This window comes from Dermacentor andersoni, chromosome 3 (assembly GCF_023375885.2).
Source record: "Dermacentor andersoni chromosome 3, qqDerAnde1_hic_scaffold, whole genome shotgun sequence".
Classification (NCBI taxonomy): Eukaryota; Metazoa; Arthropoda; class Arachnida; order Ixodida; family Ixodidae; genus Dermacentor; species Dermacentor andersoni.
The window spans coordinates 25,031,619-25,047,008 of NC_092816.1; the positions used below are offsets into that span (position 1 = coordinate 25,031,619).

General features: G+C 45.0%; 1 protein-coding gene across 2 annotated transcripts in view; it reads right to left on the reverse strand.

The window, feature by feature from the left end:
- LOC129382006 (uncharacterized) overlaps nt 1–10,307 on the reverse strand; it is a 51,923-nt gene extending 41,616 nt beyond the window's left edge. Inside the window, exons 1-2 of one of the 2 annotated variants that reach the window (XR_008610093.2) lie at nt 9,713–10,307; nt 9,115–9,169 (exon numbers count right to left, since the gene is read on the reverse strand). Coding sequence is in view for 1 of the 2 variants with exons in the window: in XM_072286706.1 (XP_072142807.1) it covers nt 8,395–9,169; nt 9,713–9,888 (951 nt within the window). In the remaining variant the exon portion in view is untranslated. Of the gene's footprint in view, nt 1–7,268; nt 9,170–9,712 lie in introns of those variants that run through there. The other variant, XM_072286706.1, reaches the window with a different exon arrangement.
- Between the last annotated feature and the right edge of the window lie 5,083 nt (nt 10,308–15,390).

The following is a 15,390-nucleotide window of genomic DNA, read 5'->3' on the forward strand; positions in this document are numbered from 1 at the left end:
CACACAGCGGTGCTCATCAGGTCTGTATAATTTCCACTTTTCTCGGCCGCATCAGAGAGGAACAACCTCCAGGTATGTGGCTCGTTTATTAAATGTCTCATCCGGAAAGCCACTCGGGCCTCGATCTCCTTTGGCTTACTTGAAATAGCGATATGTTTTAGACTTTAGTTTCTCTGCATGCGGTCGGCAGCAAATGTGGGCTACGAACATTGTGGAAATAAAAATAAATGGTGGCGAATAGGAAGACGTCTCCGAATACGTAGAGAATGACATTGCTTCAGCGCAAAAAGATACAGGTAACTGAAATGAAAGGAACATCTTGGTTCTGAGCTGTCTGTTCTTATCGCAATTTTCTTTCAAAATACTAAACATATTTCGCTTAAGCAGATCAAACAAATTTCTTTTACTGACCGCAGCGGCTCAATGGTTACGGTGTTCTGTGCAGCGGAGTACGAAGTCGTGGGTTCGCGTGCTATCAGCGGTTGCCGCATTCCGATGGAGACGAAATGCAAAAAAATAAATAAAAATAAGTATAGGCACATTAAAGATGACCCACATTAGTCAGGTACATGTTTAGCATGTTCACAAGCCGATTTCTTCACTTCTTTTTTATTGTAATTTATTTTTATCAAGATAGCACATTTACTGCAGCACGGCATGTCTTCTCCGTTAGGGAACCGCGTAGCACGTGACACTCACGCTGAAAAGCCGTTTCTGCGCTTGTCCTTAACACTCGCCGATTTTGCGGCATCTCGCCGTTATGAGGCTCTAACATGCTATGTGGTGTGTAACCTAGCGTGCTACGTTAATAAATATCGGCGAGGCTGTGCCAGTGTGAGAAGCGTACAAAAACAAATTATGGCACGAGAAATTTATTTCCCTCCATGTCATCAAATTTGCGATTGCATAGACAACGTCACGTAGCACCGAACTCACCAAACACGATGTTGTCTTCCACATAATCAAACGCTACAGTAGTATACATCGATCACTTAATTAATGACGCAAGAATGCAGCGCAGCATGAATAACCAGCAATAATAAATTACGGTACACTTCAAACAGTAACCGCACTGCCGCAATATTAACCATGTTTATTTGCAGAAGTCAGTAAGGCGCTCTTCTTTTAACTAACGACGAGCTCGTGTAGCCTGTTTTACGTTCCTCTTGACCAATTTCACAAACTGGTCTCGAACTACGTTATTTCAATATATTACTCTCAGTATATAATAAATAAACGGCGAATAAAATCTTCTAACACGCCTGTTGGAATGTATGAAATACCGCCCCGTTGAGCAAATGTTTTTTGTATTTAGTACTTCTTTAAAAATGGGTTTCTTTGTAACTGGTCTATCAGGCACCCGCTCTTTTTAACAGCTTCTCAGTAACAGAGGTTAGGCACCCGAGCCCTGCTTCCTGTGCACGGAACTAATCATAAAATTATTTACTCTAAGCCGCAATGAAAAGAAGTTTAGTGAAAGCTTTTCACCCTCGGTCATGTTTTAGCAGAGAAAGCACGAGTTATTGTTTCACCGAATACTTTTTCTTTTCAAAATTTATGAAGATAAAGTTACCGATTGCTTTGAAAAATGCAGGAGAACAACCAGGAAACCACCGCAGTAAAAGCGGTATACACCATATCTTGTTCTCATTTTTTGTTTCTGAAATTCAGCTGCAGAATTTCAAAAATGCAGACATAAGCTACGCCCAGCATTTCTCCTGGCAGGAATTGCACGCAATTCCTATGCACCCTGCGTAGCACCTTCAATTTCGTTCGGTTCACCTGTCGGGCTTCGGCGACAGTGTGCGGATGAGTGGGCACGAAACCGAGATTACACTGAGCGAACAGTACTACGAAGTAGAACTCCCCGAAGAACAGAGAATTCGAAGCTACAGAGCACCCAGCAGGAGCTTCGTCGAGGTGACGAAATTCTCCGAATCTCGAGGTACACGCGCTCGTGAGTGGGCAATCTTCTGCGCATTCTTTTGGCATGCAGCGACGCTGCTTATAGTCGGCAAAAGGCGTGTGTGCAAGCCAAGAATGGTCGAGCTGCAGCATGCGTCGATGTTGCGGAAATTCAACAAAAGAAACTATCCCACGATGAAAGCTATCCCAGCCGAACCGTGGAGATCGCTAAGAAGTCCCACAGTGTATGCAAGCAATGAATGGTGGCCGCACCGTTTCAGCCTCTACTTTCTCGACAACTTTTGGCGTGAGAGACCACGCGCACTTTCCTACCTTTTTCTACCCTTTCTTACCCTACGAGTATTTCCTATGCATTATATTGTGCATTGTTTTATTTGTGTGTGTGTGTGTTTGTGTTTGTGTGTGCTTGTGTGTGTGCGTGTGTGTGTGTGCGTGTGTGTGTGTGTGTGTGTGCGTGCGTGCGTGAGTGCGTGCGTGCGCGCGCGCGCGCGTTTGTGTGTGTGTGTGTGTGTGTGTGTGTGTGTGTGTGTGTGTGTGTGTGTGTGTGTGTGTGTGTGTGTGTGTGTGTGTGTGTGTGTGTGTGTGTGTGTGTGTGTGTGTGTGTGTGTGTGTGTGTGTGTGTGTGTGTGTGTGTGTGTGTGTGTGTGTGTGTGTGTGTGTGTGTGTGTGTGTGTGTGTGTGTGTGTGTGTGTGTGTGTGTGTGTGTGTGTGTGTGTGTGTGTGTGTGTGTGTGTGTGTGTGTGTGTGTGTGTGTGTGTGTGTGTGTGTGTGTGTGTGTGTGTGTGTGTGTGTGTGTGTGTGTGTGTGTGTGTGTGTGTGTGTGTGTGTGTGTGTGTGTGTGTGTGTGTGTGTGTGTGTGTGTGTGTGTGTGTGTGTGTGTGTGTGTGTGTGTGTGTGTGTGTGTGTGTGTGTGTGTGTGTGTGTGTGTGTGTGTGTGTGTGTGTGTGTGTGTGTGTGTGTGTGTGTGTGTGTGTGTGTGTGTGTGTGTGTGTGTGTGTGTGTGTGTGTGTGTGTGTGTGTTTTTGCCGTCGTTTATAAAAGAATTCGGAAACCAGAAGGCTCATGTATCAGCGCATTTGACTGGTCAACGGTGTACTTGGGCATACGGACCCTTTCATATATTATACGAGTGTTGCAAATGCACATGTACACTCGACCGACTCGTTTTACAGTACCGCGCGAGTGTCGACTGGTCGGCCGGTCAGCGCGCCTTCTAATGGCACGTTGCCCATGCCCGGAAGGCGAGTGCTAGCTTCGATGTCAAGGAACATGCGCGCTCCTAGCGGTTGCCGGACTTCCTAAAATCTCGTGGAACGAAGCAGATGTGGATGTTCACATTTGTTGGGAAAGCACGGGGAAGGCGGGAGATGGAAATTCAAGACGGTGAGCAAAATGAGAACAAGGTGAAAACAGGAGCCAACGTTTCGACTAGTGGACTTGTCTTCAAGGTGACACTTCAAGCGAATCCCACCTATATATACTCTGGCGAGGAAAGCAAATATCGCCTTGCAGAAGGCAAGTCCACTTGTTGAACCGTTTTCTCCTGCTTTCACCTTGTTTTCATTTTGCTCATCGTCTTCGCATTTCTTGTCATTCGTAAACTTTTAGGAATAAAGAAATTTTAGTGAGCGGCAATCAGCTCTTCGGTCCGTTTAATTATTTTTGTATTTCTCTTGTGAATTTTAAATCGGGTGAAGAGTGGGAAGTGGTTGACTTCTTGTTTGCCAAGGGGCGCGCAAGAGCATTGCGGGAAAAGGAAACGTGGACAAGAAAGACGCTCACTTGCAAATAAGTATATTGTCGGAGACAAACCACCAGGAACGTTATTGCGCATGCGCTGCCATCGCTGCCAAAAATCATGTCAAACCAACTAGCCCAACAGCTTACTATCCTAAAGTGGTTGACTTCCTGTGTCCATCCAGCTTCCCTCCGCTCACACTTGCCACTCTATCAGCGATATCGCAAGTCGGATCGCGCTCGGCCATCAGCTTCGGTTGCCGTACCAAGTATGAAAATGGGAAAGATAAGACAGAGACGCTTGGTCAGGCATGCAAGGAACGGACGACGCAGGGAGGGAGGAGAAAGAAAAGTAGAAGGTAGGGAGGTTAAGCAGAATAACGTCCGGTTGGCTACCATACACCGGGGGGATGGGAAAGGGGAAGACAAAGATAACAGCGAGAGATAGGAGGGAATGAAAGAAGGAAATTGCGGCAAGTTCGCTGACGCGTGTGGTTTTACAGAAATTGCATTAATAGTCACAGATGGTCGCACAAGCCCGTCGTCCTTAACAAACAGAAAAGCGCCTTCACCGATTTATGGGCCGACGGGTGATGGGGGCGGTGTTCCAGCAACACTTGCACAGAAAGCGGCCGATTGTCCAGTTTTTGGAAAGCCACGCAGCCAGAAAGCCACGTCTACCAAGCGTTACACGAAGATGGCCATATTGGGGCATCGCATTTCTTGCGTGGTCTGTGGTGTTCTGACACCAGGATTTTCAGTTCTGCGGACTCTTTCAGGTTTTCTAATGACAGCAGGTAAGCACAAGTGTTTCACTCTGTTTCCTGAGCAGGTATTCATTTTGGATAAGTAAGGCAGTTCTGTGCAAGCTTTAGTGGATTGACATAAGAGTAGTGTTGTTCGACTCATTCGTCATGACGGCAGCCCATCTGCTGCAGGTGAAAACTTGTAATGAAGGGCTTGAGTGCATGTTTGTTAGGCTATGCATTTTGTTCACTCTACTTCGTATACATGAATGGTCAACGCTAAAGTAAAAAAAAAAAACACGCACCCAGCAATGGTGGTTTATCAATTTTGAAGAGCTATGACGGCGAAACGAAGCACGCACGTAATTCTTTGTTCAGTTTTGATGCACCCCTCCCGTAATGAAGAAAGATTAAGCTGTGTATTTTCACTGAAATTTTCTGAAGATTGACACTTTCGAACTGCCTGGAGGTCAGTCTTTCTCCAGCACGATATGTGGGAATAAATAATAAAAACGTTTAGCTTTTACGTGTATTGAGTGTTGGCTGACTGAGAAATCGACCAGCTTCAGTCAATTCACTTCACAGCACAATAACAGAATTAACGAATGATGGTGCCAGGAAGTTATTTTCTTTATGCTAGCCCCAACTATATATATGGACTAGAACTGTAGCCCTAAACGTAACCAGAAGTTAGGAATTTCAAAGCGACTACTTTCACGAAATAATGAAATGTAAAATTTGAACAGCAGATATCGGTAGTTAACGGTGGCTGGCTATTTAAATATTTAAAATTCATGCCAAGTGTCTCACCTGTGCATTGTGTGCACAGGTGAGACCTGTGTATTGTGTGCTACAACGGTGAGGATCGAGTGCGACCTCTCATTTTTTGTGAACTATTTATATCCCTCTACTCATCTATTTCCATTTTTTTTCCTCTTTCAATCCCTTTCACCTTTCTCTCATGCACAAAACTGCACCATATCCTAATTACCTTCCCACGCTCTCTTTTTGCATGCCCCCTCCCCCTTTTGTACTTCTCCTTTACGTGGGCTTACTTTGCTACGTAGCTATCAAGTGTTTGGTGAAGCGAACACTGCGGCAAGTTGCTACTTGCTGTAAAGTGGGGAACCGTAGAAAGCCTGAATTGACAGACTTGCGCGACGTGTGCGCAGATTCCAGCTACATCGTTGTAGTTCTCAACCGATTATGCAGCGAGTTTCTAAATTCACTAATTTCCAGTATAACTCTAAACTCCGTAGAAGCTGCACACATGCACTCCAAGCAATAAATTTACTGTGTATACGCCGTACTAATGCTCTTATCGCATATAGGATCCTTCTTTCTTTTTTGCACAGTAACGCCTTCGTTATTCAAAGTGCAAGGAAGATCCCACACATTAATTAGCGTAGCTTCAGAAATCTCTACACAGCCTCCAAATACTTTAACAGATATGGTATGTGTCATTGTTGCATACCCGTAGTTTGCACATTTTTAGCCGTACAACCCCTTCTTTTCCATGACTATTACCAAAATTGACTTCATTAACATGGGACGTACACGTGCTACTTTCTGATGTCTAAGGCGACAAATAATTCACCTTTAGGATGTGTAAGCGAGACAGATCTATCGCTGTAGACATACTAAGGCCGGTGAATTTTTTAAATATGCAGCTCCCCCCCGCCCCCACCCCCCCCCCCCCAAAAAAAAAGAAAAAAAGTTCCGTAAGGAAGAAGGAAGTCACCTTGCGTTCTTGTCGAGAACTGACAACAAGCCTGGAAATGTAAAACCTGAGATGTGCGACTGCGCCAACCGTTGATGCGATATTTGACGCCGTTCTGACATTTGGGAATCAGCGAGAAGTTGCATGATTTCACTTGATGTGGCGCGCTGGAAAAACGCGCCGTCTCAAATATCCATCATTTTTTTCTCCTCTTTTGTGCCTGCGTATCTGCGTTTTATGTTGCAAAACGCAGCTCCTTAACCGAAATGTTTTATATATTTGTTGACTAAAGCGCTAGAAATGTCACTGGCGCGGACGCGACATTCCATTTCTTCCTCGCTCGGCTATTTCCATTCCGACGTCTCTGTGAGGGATTTCATTTTACTGCGCATTTATGTTTGCACGTTTATACATTGTCAGGCTTCCATACACGCTCCTGTACCCGTGCACTCGTGTTCCTAGAAAACTATTTTGCATATGGCCACCATCGAATGAACTCGGGATTTGGCGGTGTGCTTTCCCGTGGCAAACTCCTCCGCTGTGATGAGGGCTTTTCATATTCGCAAAAGATTACCCCTGCCTGAAGAGCCCGGGGGAATGCGCCTCAATATACTGCAAGCATCCGCCGAGAACTTCGTCCTGCTCGTGTGTCCGTTGGCGTCACTTCGTAGCTTTCTCATCATTCGTTTGGATCAAACGTCAGCTGTTCCCCCGGACTCTGAGCTCGTTTACTGTGACAGACGAAGGCTTTCACGGCGAACACCGCTATCTGTTGGAGAGCAAGTACTTCGCGACGAACACAGCGACGTCCTTATTTGAAGAAATTCTGCCAGCCGTGACATTCGAACGACACGCGCCGATGTCGTATGCGTCACGGGCAAAAACCCGCACACACTATGAAGTATCAAGTATGCACAATAGCTCAGTGGTTAGCACATTATGTTCGGAACGGCAACACTACAAGTTGGGCAAATCGGGAAAGACTCGTTATGAGGCGTATTTGTGTGACATCCCGAATGAAGCTTTGTTTTATGACTATAGCCAATTGGGCTAGTTGGTTTGCACATTTATCATTGTCCTGAGCGGAAAACTTGTCGGGAAAAGAGAGGTCAGGTGGACAGTACAGACGCCCACTTGCAACTGAGAATTTATTGAAACTTTCCTTGTTCTATTTTCACGGTTTTTACTTCGTTGTTGGAGACAAGCGGAACCAGATAACGCGCAGCTTTTCACGGTGCTGGCTATAAAACAATATGGCGGCTTCCAAGCGATGACGTCAGCGGACACTCTCAATAAAGAATGCGCGAAAGATCGGGGACGCAAAACGAGGATATGAAGGACGCCAATCTTTCACGACAGAATATTTTTCCCAGCAAGCAAAAGCGCTTAAATAAGAGATAACGAAGCCTTTTGTCATGCTGATGACCCTACAATATGCCGGCACATGCCTCTTAAATTTTTTTTTTTTTACTAAGTGACTTTACGTTCTTAGTTATTTAAACGACGGTCGTCGCTGCGAAATAAATGTTTATTCTGTCGTGAAAGCGCTGCTTTCCTGTTTTGCTTTGTGCCCACGCGCTACTGTGTAAGCGTCTATGCCTGGCGACAACTTTCTCTGGCATAGCAGGGAAGGCTACGTGGCCAAGTCGCCCGAAAATTTCGCGCGAGGTACAAATGGGCCTTTTACGATGATTGCTGTCGTGCATGCTTGTGGTATATATATATATATATATATATATATAGTTACACACGAGGTGTTTCACGCAGAATCAGATGAATCTGGTTGATAGGCGCGTTTCCAACGGTCCCGAGGCAGCTTGGCCAACGTCGTTCTCTTCTTTCTTGCTTGCGGGTTCGATCACTGCGGGCAAATTTCAATGTTGGGAAAATGTAACAGCGCCCATACATTAAATTTTGGTGCACATCAAAGAGCGCATTTGTTCACATATTTTTCGCGCCCCCTTGGTGAAGCATAAGGGGAAGCTTTGAAAGTTAAAAGGAAAAATGAAGCGGCACACATTGTCCCAGGGTGGAGCACTACGCGGTTCCTTGGGATCATACTGTCGTTTCGGCACGTAAAACCTCACAGTCAATTATTTCATATGCCGCGTGATTAGTAAAAGCTTGAGGCAGAAGTCCAGTCACAAAACACAATTTTGCAGAGGCTTCTGCGACCGTGCCCGCATTCCCGGCGGCTCTTCCCATTCCGCTCACCTCAATATCACTCGCATCACTCTCCCTGTTCGTATCTGATACGAGTGAAATTTAAAGCCTGTCGAGACTTGCGGCAATAATGCCGTCACGCTGCCATATTTCCTCTTCGATTCCCTGAATATGAGAACACGCCCTAAGCCACTTGTCTGCCGTTACAAAATTGACGCTTTCCTGCAGCAACTTTTCGACAGCTGCAAGGGTGAATGCGGTATTGTTAGCCGCTACATAACCTTTCAGCTGGCTCCAAATCAGTGCCATCGGATTCAACTCGCAGTGGTATGGAGGAAGCCTCACGACGTCGTGACCGGCAGTCTTAGCAACCACATCCACGCAATACGCGGAAAACATCCTCTTGTGTTGGTTGACAAGCTCCAGCAACTCTGGCCTTAAATTAACCTGAGAAAACGCGATGCCTTTCTCGGTTAGCCAAGTCTGAACGTCAACCTTTCGTGTTGATGCGGTCGGTACTTTCTCGAGGTGAACACTATGGTAGGGTTCATTGTCCATTACTATAACGCTGCGTGGTTTGATGTTTGGTAGAAGCTGCTCAGAGAACCACTTCTCAAACTGTGGCCCATCATTTTCCTTGTGGTAGTCACCAGCTCCTTTCGCTGTTCGGAAAACGAGGCAAGCACAATTTATGGAGCCATCCTCGCTACCGGCGTGCAATAGGATCAGTCTGCCACCTTTATCGTTGGGTGCGTAAAGGCCTTTTGTCAGACCTTCCAGAAAAGAATCCTCGCGTGTAACGACGGTCACATCCTTCCATACCTTTTCCTTGGTATGTCCAGCGTTGACTGAAGTTTCGTCAAGGTAGTATATGTGCCTGCGAAAAAGAAACAAACAACGAAAAGAATTGAAGCATGTCGCCAGGCCCACACGCAGCTCAGTTTCTCAAGATGGGCGAATGACCGAGTGAATTTGCACTGCTCAGCTATTATAAATAAGCAATATCCAGGCACCGCAAGTTCGTTAGACGCAAAAAGTGAAGCCTGTTATTCTGCGCAGCGTACAAACGCTGGCCAGGTGATTGGCGTGAGCTGCACAACGGGCCTTGAAATGTGCATGGCGATGCACGACCACTTGGAACGCTAACTGTAATATCTGTTCTGCGAGAATAAACAATGCACCGAACTGTCAAGCAACAACGCTTGCGTTTGTGCATACAGCACTTTTGTGAGCAGAGAAAGATTGGGCGCTACCACTTTTTATGCTAACAATTACAGCCAAACGCAGATCGCGTCTTTTGCGTCTCGGAAAAAAATTTTTTTACAGAACAATGAAAGGTTCAGGTTTACGGGGTGCTAAAGAATCACTTATTCGTCCATACACTATAAAACTTGCAAAAAGGATCGATTATCGTACATACTGCTTTTGGGTGCGAAGTTCCCGGATGGTACGCAGGTACTGCCTATGGCACTGCCGCCGCCACAAGATGTCGTTTCTCGCGAGGAAAGGAGAGTTTCTCTTCAGTTTGCGAAAAGAAAATCCAGCGTCGTTGCGCAGCCTTTGCATTGTACGCACACACATTTTAGGCATATTCATGTTAATATCACTGGTCACATCTCGAGTAAGTTTTGCGACTGTTGGAATTTCATTCCGCAGGAAATACTGGTGCACTTTCCTTCGCAGAGCGGCAAGGGAGAAACTGCCATGAAGTTGCAGTCTCGTTCTTCCGGTTCTGGCATTGCTGTCTGCGGCTGGGAGACGCAGCCGTTTGCGCTTCGGTGACTTCAAAGTGTCACACTGTACGTCGCGCTTAATCCGGTACCCACTGCGTTCGCTAAGCCCAGTCAGCTCGCTCACCTTCCGGAATGTCTGTGATATGAAGCTGTGGGTCTCTTTTGCATACTTGTGCGTAAACGTTGTACACGACTTTCTTGGCCTGGCGTGGACAGAGCTTGTCCTTCGACAAATCTTGCCACAGATGCACGGCGACTGGGGTCACGGAACGCTGCGGACGTGCGTCGGCAGGCAACCTTGACGTGCTGCAAGCCGGGGCAAAGCCACCTAAAAAAAATGTAAGGCCTCCGCACGCCGGTGTGACGTCACGCTAGTCGGATGGGCCGGACAGTCGACGCCGTCGGCGTCTCCACACCTAGGTTCGTTGCGCTTGCAGGGCGTCTCTTTGCGTGTCGCGGATACTATGGCATGGGAAAATTAGTGCTGTCCTTAAAGTGACAGCAACCTATAAATGCATATGCTTCGGTTCCAAAGCAAGACACGTATAGCTGACGCAAAAAATAAGGGGGAGCCGCTGGTTCACTGCAGTCAACACCACCATAGGAAGCAACATTATTTCATACCTTCCTTAGATTACTTGACTGGCGACATTTTTTTTTTTTTTTTTGCGTGTATCGCAACACGACCGGCCTTATTGTGCTTGTGATGTTTGGTCGTGACTAAGACAAGAAAATTGCATGCTGCTTAGTCACTTTAACCTTAGACGGAAAGAAAGAAAGAGGAAAACTGCATATTGAAGACACAAAATATGCTTTATTCACAAATGATAAGAACTGCATTCAGAAACAAACATTTTAAATCTTCCACATACAATTATCATTTTCATTCTTGCATTGCGTAAAACAGTCCTCGCTGGACACACGAACATCGAGGTTCATTTTATTGTGAAAATTTTATTATTATAGGGTCGCGCACAACGAAATGTTGAATAGAATAAGCTTCCGTCTTTGTCGTACCATTTCTTGTGGTTGTTTTATTTCCACCCGCCTTGCTTGCAGGCCTTTTTGGTCTTCATAAAATGCTGAGATAATGGTGATAAAGTAAAGCAGAAACGAGAGGCCTACTCTCAGTCCTGAAGGAAAACATGCAATTAATGGAATGCGGTAGCATGGGGAGTTCGAATCATAAACAGGTAGCACAATAAACTCAAACGCTAACATTTGAATTCGCCAAAATGCAGGGTTTAAATTTTGATAATGTAGGCAAAGAAGTCCTAGCTACGCCCCAGGTTTCTTTTTAACCAAACAACGTAGATGTCAACACAAACATACGTAGATGCTCAACAAAACAGAGCTTCCTGAATAAAAAAATAATGAGAAACATATCTCAGGCCTTCTAGGTCTGCAATTTTCGGTCGTTCTTGCCGTTGCGTTATTTGTCATTTTCTGTGCGGCACAAATTGTTCAGCAGTGTATTCGCTGCAGCACTTACAACATGCCCATTATCTCCTGTGCAGGATGACCGAAATCACACACATCTACATCCTCAAAGTCATGAAGCGTAGCGAACACAAGGTCGACAAGAGTATCTTTCTGCCTAGGACGGCAGAAAAATCGTACAGCATATTCTGGTGTCCTGAGCTTGTCCAATATAATTTCAGTAAAGAGTACAGCATTAACTACAACTGCTCGTGGAAAATTCAGGCCACCCCTCGTCATCTTCGTGATTAATGCATTCTCAGGGTCATCTAGATCGACGTCTTTCACTGCAAGATGCACATGTCAACTTTTTTAGAGCTGCATGGGCACAATAGCCGGCAACATATGTTAGTGCCGGTAGCCTTGACGTTTTTTTCTCAATGTCAGAGTCAGTCACAGTGACGTGAAACTGGCCGTTTCCTGAATTTACACTTGTCTCCAACGTGCTCGCGCTCGGTGGTAGTAGCATGTCCAAATCTGGCAGGTCCAGAACCTTCTGCAAACGCAATTTGTTTCATATATCTGCCTTATAGACACGTGGTAATTGGCACCAGACAATTGCCGATACTTTCCAAAGCGATCCTTCAAGCTATCCGTTTGAAATTTGTCAAAAAGAACATACTCGAAATGAAGCTCTTCGGGACAGTATATGGCAAGTTCGTGCAAGGCGTGGGTAGTGTGGCTGAAAGCTGTGTGCGTTTCACGTGTCAGGCGGCCATTGAAGCCATTGAACTATTCTCTCTTAGAATTCTAGTTGAGGACATGACGATGAAACTATTGGACCTTGCAACTGATCTCGCAACCGCTGTCCTTTTCTTGGCGTCTTGACGTTAATAATGTTCCACCAAGTCAAAATGGTGTCGACATATCGAGATGTTTCCTTTGCATGCTGGAACGTTGCGACACTGAGAGCAGCAACAGTAGATGAGTTAAATATCTTTAAGGCCGGTTTAACGTTCTGCTGTTCCATGTTCGAGGGGTTCAGTGCCTTCAAAGTGAGCGTTGGCGCTAGCTTCGTGAGCTCATGCTTTTCAGCTTCGTGCAACTGGCATAATACCTTGAAAGATGCTGTAAGTATCTTTGGTTCAGCCTCATCACTCTTCGGTTCAGGAAAGTACATGCATTTGCCAATGTTTCTTTGATTCAGCCAGTTATTTCTTATAAACTTTAGTATGTGAACTGGGTCAACCACAAAAAACAGGGGTCGTGATAGGTCAGCAGGTTGCTGGTAAACAATGCTGACACTTGCCGTCTTAGCAAAGTAGGACATGGCTTTTCTGTTTATAGAGTTGTTGTCCGAGATCACTGCGATTATTCTAAAACCAGATGCCTCTAGATCAAGAACAATCTTCCGAAGGAAGTTGTGCAGCGCCTTAGCATCGATTTGTGCCACAGGAAGAATGTGTACAACATCCTTGTTTGAAGAAAGCAGGCTCTGTATCATAAATACGTGGGCAGTTTTTCCTGCAGTCGATGAATTTACCGCAGCACCAGTAACAAAGCCAGCCTTGTAATCAAAAAATGATTGAAGGTGAATCTCATCAATCATTAACGTTACAGTCTTTTCAAGCTCTTTATATGTGCTTACAATGCGCTATGCATAGGAAAGAAAGCTACATTATTGCTGCTCCGTTTAAGGGCGTACATCGTACGATGAACAGTCTTCTGATCGTATCAGGATGCGGCATCTTAAGCTTCATCAAACTTCTCAGGAATCTGTATGCATGAGGTGAAATTGTGAACAAAAGGCTAGCAAAAACCAATAAATCGGGGGGATATCGGCCAGCATTATTCAAAACAAGATCAACTTGACTCTTCAAGAATTTAAGCACTTCCAAATGCTATTCTTGCAACTCGCGTGCAAAATGTTTTCCACTTACTTCCTCTAGCAATGTCGAAACCAGTGCCAGTAGATGACGGGCCTTTTCAGAACGCTCAGTGCTGATATCCTTATGTGTCTGTTCGATCATGTGTAACACACTTTTCAAATCTCTGAAGTCGCACAGCTTTTCAGGAACTAACACATCACCACACTTCCTCACACGCGTTTCACCAAAAAATACAGAAAAGGCATTCGATCGCCTTGAGCTTAGCTACATATTTAATGTACTGGCCTCGTTCGACTTTTTGTCATTTTTTGTTGAACTCATTAGGTATGCCTATTCAATTATCCAAAGTACATTCTTTCTTGATGGTTGCGAAAGTGTACCATTTCCTGTTATTCGTGGGTTTCGTCAAGGGTGCCCTCTATCCCCAGTACTATTTGCGCTCAGCCTTTAGCCATATCCGCGCTTGATACTGAGAGACCATCACATATGCGGTCTCCCATTGCCTGGTAGTGGTGTTGTGAAGGGGACACCCTTCGGCGATCACATCACATTGTAACTAAGGAAGGAAGATAGCTTATCCCGTAGCCTTCGAATTTTCGTCGTGTGCGGAAATATTTCAGATGCCGCGCTAAATTTTTCAAAATGTCGTTACTTGCTCATTGGTTCACCATAGAGAAGCCTAAGCACCGCTTCCGTCTTCAAAATAACGATTCTACTCTAATTTTAGGGCTTGACTACAGATATGATACCATATTAAACTCTGTGTGACTCTCAATCCTTGAAGATGTAAGGCGAAATATTCAGCATCTGCAAGGGTATATGATTTATCCCTATTAGAAAGGAGGCACATAGCACCGTCTGTACTTGACGGCCGTGTGTGGTACGTTTGTCACGTTGTACAGCCACCATTACGGGCTTCTAGGTCCTTGCAGTCCCTCCTGGGTTCCTTCTTCTGGCCGGGCAGTACATAACTGGTTTGTTGCGCGGCGCTTAGCCAACCACACTCTCACGGTGGATTCGCGTTCCCATCCACGTCTGTCCACTGCTGGATGCTTGCTCTGGGAAAGTAGCTCTTAACAGCTTCGCTGTAAAATGTTCCTCATGAAAAAGCATTTCGTTCATTGCTACATCGACAGAAAAGAAATATGGTTAGGTTCATGTTTCTTATTTTCGGTGAATCGCGAAGTAATTTTTTTTCTGTGACAAGCTAGCAGACATTATTCGCGCACGCATTACACAACAACCTTAAGAGGAAGGTTTAACTCGGGCCCACTTCCGATGTAACCTGTTTATACACATGTAGAACGCAGAAATTAATTTATGGGGTATTGCGTGCCAAAACCACTTTCTGATTATAAGGCACGCCGTAGTGGAGGACTCAGGAAATTTTGACCACCTGGGGTTCTTTAACGTGCACCTAAATCTAAGTACACGGGTGTTTTCGCATTGCGCCCCCATCGAAATGCGGCCGCTGTGGCCGGAATTCGATCCCGCAACCTTGTGCTCAGCAGCCCAACATCATAGCCACTGAATGCAGAAATTCTTTCATAAGTTAATCCTTTAACAAAATTTCAATAAATTTGTTGTATTCGAGGGCAAAACTTAAATTGTTGCGACTGTAAGAGGCTCTCTGTGTCGATGTGGCGCCTAAAGGCTTCTATTTGAAATTCCCGAAAATCGGAAAGCTTGTAGAAAAGAATTGGCGCACGGAATTTACAAATTTGTAGTTCTGCATCAAAATCAAACATCGAAGCTCTGTGAACTACATCCATTAGTGCATCAGATTAGTAATATGTTTCACAGGACTGTATATAATACCAATTTTGACCGCTTCAGAATGGTCATGTTGTTTTTAATTGCTTGCCTATGTCTTTGTAAACTACATACTTCCATTTATCAAATTTTTTCGCAATTTTCAAAAACTTTTGTAAAAGAATGTACGGCCTAAGTCGAAAATAGGCTGCCGATAGACTTTAGGTCTTAGCTTTTTCTTTGAATTGTAACAAGCCTCATTACATTCTGTGCAGTGCTTGCCGAGAAAAAACGATTTCTTCTTT